This window comes from Montipora capricornis, chromosome 3, assembly GCF_036669925.1.
Source record: "Montipora capricornis isolate CH-2021 chromosome 3, ASM3666992v2, whole genome shotgun sequence".
Classification (NCBI taxonomy): domain Eukaryota; kingdom Metazoa; phylum Cnidaria; class Anthozoa; order Scleractinia; family Acroporidae; genus Montipora; species Montipora capricornis.
In genome coordinates, this window is record NC_090885.1 from 42,720,000 (window position 1) to 42,728,672 (window position 8,673).

Genomic DNA, 8,673 nt, shown 5'->3' on the forward strand with positions numbered 1-8,673 from the left:
GCAGCGGCCTTGAATAGCCCAAGTAAATAAATCTGGTACTTGAGTTCATGATTCGGGTAACAACTGAAATATATCTTCCGCTTAGAAACTTGTCTTTCCATCCGATTTCTCCCTTTCTCAGTAAAATTTAATAATATTAACCTATAAAGTATAAAGTCTCAATATGACAAAGTTAAGGTTGCGCTTCTTACGAAACTCGTTAGACAATCTTGTGATGATCGTCTGTTTAGGAAATTTCCGCCAGTATCCGGAGTGCATTAAAATTCCCCTTCGGACCTTTGTCATATCTTTGAGTTAACCTCCGGATTTCAGTGTATCAATGTAAAGCTCAACACATACCAAATATTAATTTGTCCCAAAACTTGTCAACTCTAACCCAATCATGCCAGTTCGGAGGATTATCCGATCTTTTGCCACATAGCCCACCAGTATAGAAAGAGCTAGGAATTTAAGTGGTATGGGAAAAAATGAACAGCTTTCTAAGAATATAGTATGACAGGAGATGTCCTTGCAACCAGGACGAGGACAAAAAAACCATGAAAATACCTTTAAATGAAAGTATGATGCTGAAAAACAAATACAGCTTCCTTTAAGTTGGTTATATAAGCAGTATCGTCCAAGTACGAGGACAACCAATTTAGTAAAACCCTCAACAAAGAGTTACAAGGATAGCAATACAGAGACAAGACATTTAAGAAGTTAGAGGTAAGTAGCAATTATTTATATACCCAATGTAAAAAAAGATAATACAGTAAATGGGAAAAATACCAATGATCCTGAGAATATTTTACTGTACCAAACTCGAACAGTTCATGAAAATTCTTATCATAAGACAGTAATACAATGAGGATGAGAATGATTTTCATTGGCATTATCATTATCTTCATCATCACGAAGATTATTATTATTATTATTATTATTATTATTATTATTATTATTATTATTATTATTATTATTATTATTGTTATGTGTAAACGAGATAGTTAAAAATGCTGATTTCCTTTCTTTTCCCTCTTCAGACAAAAGACAAAATGGCAGCAGACAATTGCAAGGTGTTGATCGCTGTCATATTCCTTACAGCAACGAGTTTAACGGCTCTTGGTGCCTCAGTTGGAGGACCAAAGAGTACGCTTGAAGTTCTCATATATCATGTGATTCCCCAAAAAGTCAGCAATGCCACCCAACAGGTGTGAATTTATCTTAGTCAAAGATAAAATTAATCATCAACAAAAATTAGACAGCAATTTGTCTTCCTCCAATAATAACAAGACGCGGCGAAATTATGTAACGCCCAGTCACTGAGTTAGTAGCTTAATATAGATTACTCAGTAAATTTCCTGAAAAAATAGTCGGTAATACCAAAGAGATCCGAAATTTGAAAAAAGCCCTTATCGCCGGAATTGATTTTTTTCAAGTTTTTCAAAGTAATCAGCTTGAGTGAATTTTACTGAGTTCATCTCGATTCGCGAGACTCGTTTTTGATCCGATTACTCTCAATTCTCTACTGAAGAATAGTCACGGGAGAATTTCCTTATTCAAGAATCATATCTGGTAGTAAATGAAAAGTTTCATTGTAGCCACAATAGCCAAGTAGCACTTAAAAAAAGAAAATTCGGCGAAACCTTCGCCATTGGGGTTAGGTTTATGTGCGTCTGTATTGCCGCTATTGAAGACAGACAAAACGTAGCCATTGTGATCGCACAGGAATGGTGGACAGTTATTATAAGTATTTTTTAATGAGTGGTTAATCAACGGTGTTTTAAACCATGCTTTGCAGATGAAAACCATGTACCCTTTGATAACCTCAAGCAGTTTCATCCAGGTTGCGATTGTGATGTTGCCAAACTTAAATATGCAAAGCTGCTCCTCGAATCAAGTATGTATCGATGAATGTGTTTTTCTGAGACTCCTAGAAATGCCGTTTCATAAAGCACTAATTCACCGCACGGGAATTCCCCATTGAGAAAGCATTTCCCTATTTAAAAAAAACCTTGCGCGAGTTTTCGACTCTTGTCGATGGGCCACCTCAATTGGAATGGGTTACGCCCTCGTTGAATTTGACACATCGAACCTTCGAGGTACAGAAAAAGATCGTCATGCTTACCTCAATTTTTAGTTAGCAAATTGAAAGCGACTTATGGCCAGTGCTTGATTGAATTTTTCGATTTTTTTTTATCAACAGAAACTGGAAGACAACCTAGCTATTGCGTACAAGAAGCTATTTGAATTTAAAAGTCCGCTGTACATGACATTTTCTTATGAGCAAAACCAAACCGGATCTCAACACGCGCTGCTGACTCAGGTTCTGAAAGACACAAGTTACTATATCAATGGTTCAACGTTTACCCTGCAGCGTATGGTAAGACACAATATTTAAGAGTCGGTTGTTAATGAAAAAGTTCTTTCATATCAAAGTTGGCATTCATCAAATTCAAACAGCCATTTCAAGCCCGTCACCGTTATTAGTAAAACCGTGCGGATTTATTCAAACAAAATCAAGTTGTCCTGGGATTTATTATTTAAAACAGGTCGTCCAATAACTTGACGAAAAACGAAAGAATACAGCGCACAAGACCAAATAACATTTCCAAAGATCTTTGGAGGTGATCTAAAATGGAATATTGCGGCATGTTTAATTAATTATTGCATAATTAAACTTTTCAGATGAGGAAGAGACATTTTGCTGTCCCTACTGTGCAGACTGGAATGTCTGAAGCTGACCTGGATAAATTCTGCCGTGAATATCTTCAAGCTCTTGTCGACAATAATTTAGCGGTAAGTTTTTTTACTGTACATGGTTCTGCACATTTGGCAAAGTTGAGAAGAGAAAAATCCTTAAGAACAGATTTTAAAAATACATAATAGTGGTGTCTCTTTTACCAAGAAAACACTTCTTAAATAGCATTCAAGTCCGTCATCGACACAATCCAAAAATCGTTTTCATTGGCAAACAAAAGGATAATTTAGTGGTCGTTTGCTTATTGAGCTAAAGAAGGAAATTGGAGGTTCCCTGGGGAGATTTTTTTTCCTTTGGTTTGAGATGGGTGGCAATAGAGAGAAATAACTGAGACATGTTCGAAATGTTACAATGAATTTAATAAACTGCGTTTCTTCTCTCTGCAGAGTCTTGTTATCACCAACGATGCAGTTAAGATTTTTCGCAACTATCTCATTCTCTACACATTTCAATCTGTCAACGAGCAAGTGGCTCACTGTGTTTCTCTTCTTTGACGAGGCACGAACTGTCAACTTGAAAGTAGATAGAAGATGGATTATTTATTGTAGTAATATTTATTTGAACTAAAACATTACGCAACGAGAAATTCTATTTTATGAGCCTCCTCAAGTTTATGAGCATAATTCTATCTCTGCACAGTCTTGTTATCACCAACGATGCAGTGAAGATTTTTCGCAACTGTCTCATTCCCTACACATTTCAATCTGTCAACGAGCAAGTGGCTCACTGTGTTTCTCTTCTTTGACGAGGCACGAACGGTCAACTTGAAAGTCGATCGAAGATGGATTATTTATTAGTAATATTTATTTGAACTAAAACATTACGTAACGAGAAATTCTATTTTATGAGCCTCCTCAAGTTTATGAGCATAATTTTATTATTGTCATTGTTCTTTTTAGTATTTCGTTTTAAGAAGTGTTAAGCTCCCTTTAGTAATGGGCCGATATGCAATGTTCATATCAAATGTTACTGATTCGAATCAGTATATGCAGTAGTCTGTGTCAGATGTTAAATACTTATACGAAACCATGTAAACGTGTTGTTGTTAAATTAACAATAAAACGTTGGGAAATCTTTCGGATGTACGCCTGTTTCTTGATTTTTGACCCTTACTGTCTCATCAAAGTGAGACCTTAACCAATCACGCCCATTTATTTATTTATTTATTTTTAGTTCTCTATGTCTGCCTCGTTATTTGTTGTAACCATCCTTTATTTCATATATACTGAGATTTTCGCATCACATTTTGCCGTGTGAAAAAGCTTTTCGGATTTTACTTCGACCAATGAAATCAGAGAGGCGAGACGAGTGAGTTGCGCTCACTCGTTCGATTTCAGATACTTCACCAACTCGTGTGAAAATCCCGCACGCGCGCGCTTTCCATGAGGTAATCTCTATTAATATGGGTTTTAAGTTCAAGCTTACTTGCAAATAGCCGATTTCTACTTTTGCCAATAGATATAAAAATGACTTTTGTTTTTTTATAATGAAAGGTGTAGTAGATGATTTGGCGCCCCGACCATAATTTTTCCCGAGTTGTGTTTTGAGAATTGTATAAATTGTATAGCGGTGGGTAAAAAAGAAGGTTCAACACAATGCCAACCAAGGGCGCAGGAGGATTCTGGGGTGCGAGCCTAACCCTAACCCTAAGCAAACAACTCAAAATACTCAATCTGGTTAGTACCTTCGTTGACACAGATTGACCGCCCCTTCCTCCCACCCCCACCCCCCTTTTAAAATACTGTCTACGTCCCTGCAAAGGCCTAACTCAGACCCAGCAAACAAAGACATATTCAGTCAGGCTTACAGGGTTTGAAGATTGAATGATCACCTCGGTTCAAAGTGGAAACGGAGAGATAATAAAGGGAAAAAATGCTACAACACTACCGATTCAGCATAAATTTAATGGTCCTTTTTGATATTACATAGTTCTGTAGGAAGCTCAAAATTGTGTTGGGACCAAGAATTGACCATTCTAGAATACCTATATCTCTAAAACGTGACATTTTCGTACATAATTTGGACAATAACACCTTTTGGAGGTCGTCTAAAATCAATGGATGATATCCATAAGGGAAGTTTGATGCCCCATTAATCGCTATACTCAAACAAACCACTTAACCTTCATCAAGAATCACTCCTCGCCAGTAACGAAATCTACAAGATATAAAAACACAAACTCATACTTTGGACGACTTGTAAGCTAAATATAAAAAGTCTTCTTTCTCAGGTAAAATCAAAGACGATATGGGTACGTCCACACAAATTAATTAATTAATACTTGATGCTATCAAACGAATATCTCAGCTCACTTGCTATGGCACTAAAGTACCTTTCAATGGTATTAAAAGGGGCACCTAAAACTATCGGATATTTTCAGTTTCCCTGGAAAGCTATTCTGTCGGGTTCTCGATTAAAGAGGCATTTAACACGTTCATAAATTAAAAATATATGCAATTTCACATAATTACATAATTTGTCAAATTCAAATTGAGGATGACCGAATATTTTCGGTTGAAACGTCTCCATTAAGTATTAGTGAACGTCGTTTGACGTTGATGACGTTGACGTCTGACGTTCAAAAAATTCAGCATAGTTCGTTTTAAATGTCACAAATCTGAATTTTGAAATGAACATGAAATGAAAGTTAGAAAGATCGTAGCAGTTAGATGCGCAGGCTTACTTGCAACTGCCTAAGTTGCATATAACGTTCAAGCCCTTGACGTCCTTCAAAATCCTCAAAATGGTTTTCTATCAGTTTCCAACTAATAATAATTGAAAAGTAGATCAAGTTCTCGCATTACATAACATAATATGAGATAGTTTCAACGAGGGGCTTACGAGTCGTAACTCGTTAAAACGTTCTCTTGAAAAAAAGAATAAAAAAAATGTAAGGGAATCTAAGTTAACATTAATTTAATTTTCTTTTCTCGGTGGGTTATGCATTTGCACTCTCGCGAGTCAAAATGTGAGTGCTTACAAGGGTATGGTGTCGTTTTATCTACAAGTAAAATTGAAAGCGCCGTGGAAATATATAAATACGAAAACAAATATTTAGTACTGAGAGTGTATTAGAACTGCACGAGAACCCTTGCCTTCATACACAATGAACGCAACTAGGACAGCACCGAAAGGAAAGCTTAAAACAATCCGTTACGTTTAAGCTTGAAAATTTCAGGCTGCTTTTGGTGATGATCGTCTCTAAGAAGAGAGTTAATGTCTTTGCGTTGCGAACCGATCGTTCGTAATCAGTGTTTCTTCGATTTGAAAAATAAAGTTCAATGGCAGGACTAAAAGAAATAGTCATATTCAAACGAAACGACTCCACTGAAATAGCGCGGAAAGAAATGTAAATATGATATCATTCCCAAGCGATCGCCACAAGCAAATTTGAATCGTACGGGATGTTTTAACCATACAAATTCTACGGTACTCATTCTGTGAAGAGCCACAAACATCAAAGCCAAAGCATGAAATTTATACGCTGCAGTTTCTCTTTGATAAGAATTTAACGCAACGATTTTAAATGCCCAACACACGATACCCATCTTCTTGCAGTTTTTTTCAGGGTCTAAAATGCACTTCCAGAATCTGTAAGTCCGTTGTGATTGGTCTACGTAAATTCCAGCTCGTTTCACCAGACGCTGTGGGGGAGAAAAGCGTGACGAATCCCTTCTGCGTGCGCCTGCGTGGGAGGCTACATGATGTGCGGACATAATTGCAATTGATCTGATCACAATCTTCTTCCCAGAGTCTTCGTTCCCCTTGACTAGCGGATCGGGTTACGAGAGACTCTGGGATAATCCGTTTGGATAAAGTTTTTGATTGGTTGAAAGTCTGAGCATGAGCAATCGATTTCGGTCACGAGGCGACTGCATGCCAGGAGACGCGAGGGGTTTCAAAGAGCACCGCATGTTTGTTAATGATGGATTGGTTCGTTGATTATTTTGGAGCCAAAGCAAAGAGTGAGAACCTATTAAATCTAAAGGAATGGAATCGTCTCTCACTGAGTAATTATGTCTTTAAAATGTAGTCATACCGAGTCTTCAAATTGCTGTATATTGTTATATGAATCCATAAGATCTTCTCGTATAGTTACTTACGTACATGTGAGTGTCCGGGAAAGGTGCGAGAACCTTTAGCAGATGACTTTTTGGGTTGATAAAGAGTTACTGATGCAAAGAGAACTCGTTTGGCTTGTGACAGTGCTGTTGAACGCTTTGAAAATATCGTGGAAGGCCAGTCTCTCTGGCATGCAAAGCAATCCTTTCGGTAGGTTGAAATTTTTACTCGCATTTCATTTGGGTTCATTACACTGTACTGTTCTCAACCTCCATTGGAAGAAGAGGCCACATCAGATACAGAGAATCAAATCAATAAAATGTCAGATGTACAACTCACATCCAATGGAACTTGTCTTACATTTTAGGTACTTAGAAAAAAATGGAAACTTCAGTTGTTGATTTTGTTATGCAAATACTTAGCTTAACGTTTATGATGAAATAAAAAGAAAGGTCTAATATAAAGCTTGACCATCCTCTGGAACCTATTACTTGTAGCACTTAAAAAGCAGGTACAAAAATGACACCATTCTCTTGAGTAGTTAAGTACTTCTTTCTGAAGTACATGTACCTTAACATACTACTACATAAGGTGTTTTTTTCCGTAATTGCTCAGCCCACAGTATTAATTACAGTGGCGATTATTATTTGCTTATTGAAGCCACAGTGGTCAAGTGTTTGAGACTTCAAAGGTTGGTTGACTGTATGAGTTCTGGCCCCAGTTGTTTGAAGGGTGAATAGTGCTATCCACTGGATAAATCACTATCTACTGGATAACTCAATTGGTTTTGGTAGTGTTTATCTGCTGGATAGTGATTTATCTGGCCCCAGTTGTTCTAAAAGTGGATAACGCTATCTACCGGACAAATCACTATACACTGGAAAGTGCAGTTGCTTCCGCTATTACTTATCCACTGGATAGTGATTTATCCGGCTGATAGCACTATCCATCATTTGAACAACTGGGGCCTGGTGGGTAGCGCTATCCACTTTTTGAACAACTGAGGCCAGGTCTTGATCCAACCTCTCTTCTCTGCCTCCTTTGTCGTTGAGGACAAAAAGAGACCCTGGGAACGAGGTTGGTCTTGATCATCTCTCAGTTTTCCCTGACTTTAATCCATGTTGGCTCTCTGTATGTACCCACATACAACTTAATACTGGCAAATTTTTGATAGACTTTATAACAAATTCTGTGATCGGTTAGCATCCCATTTAATGGAAGGGACAAAGTTTTTGACTGCTTAACCCATTGACACCTCAAACGCCCTAGGATGACCACAGTTGACAACTAGAATCTCCCTGGCATTAGACAGAGTAAAATCTGTCAAGTCTCACTCTCAGGGGTCAATGGGTTAAAGGGGATCAGTGATACCCCTTGTTACTCTACAGAAAACAGAGCTAAGTGCTGCCATAAATGAACTACCTGGTCATTTAGTTTCATTATCTAGACACAGACTTTATGCTTTTACATTGTGTTGGGAGCAACTTTACAGCAGCATATATTTCCGATAAATTATAACTATTTTGTGAAACAAAAGGAGAAGGTAGCATTGCAGACTGCATGTGCAGTATTTCTAGTCACTTGATAACATATTCCACAAATCCCCTCAATTTAAATTTTGTCAGTTGACGGTTAAGTTTGTCAGTAAGTTATACTGTCTATTTTGAAGTCAGACTGACTTCTTCATGTTGGTATGTACAATAGTCAACAGTTTCTAATGTAATTTATTTTTTTATGCCAACAAAAGAAATGTTTAGGTTCAAGCCTGTAGACAAGTATCATTCCTGTTTGGAGTGTTAAAATCAACAGTCTTAGGCTTTTTTGCATTGCTAGTCAGAGAGTTGAAGAGAATAGTACCATTTCAAAACTTGTAT

The 8,673-nt window shown here is 37.3% G+C and overlaps 1 protein-coding gene across 1 annotated transcript; it reads left to right on the top strand.

The window, feature by feature from the left end:
- The first annotated feature begins 647 nt into the window (after positions 1-647).
- On the top strand, positions 648-3,231 carry LOC138040309 (uncharacterized). Its single transcript, XM_068886061.1, has 6 exons — positions 648-705; positions 1,020-1,187; positions 1,778-1,876; positions 2,183-2,359; positions 2,665-2,775; positions 3,124-3,231. The coding sequence occupies exons 2-6, from the start codon at positions 1,032-1,034 to the stop codon at positions 3,229-3,231; spliced, it is 651 nt and encodes a 216-aa protein (XP_068742162.1). The 5' UTR covers positions 648-705; positions 1,020-1,031.
- Positions 3,232-8,673: the final 5,442 nt, after the last annotated feature.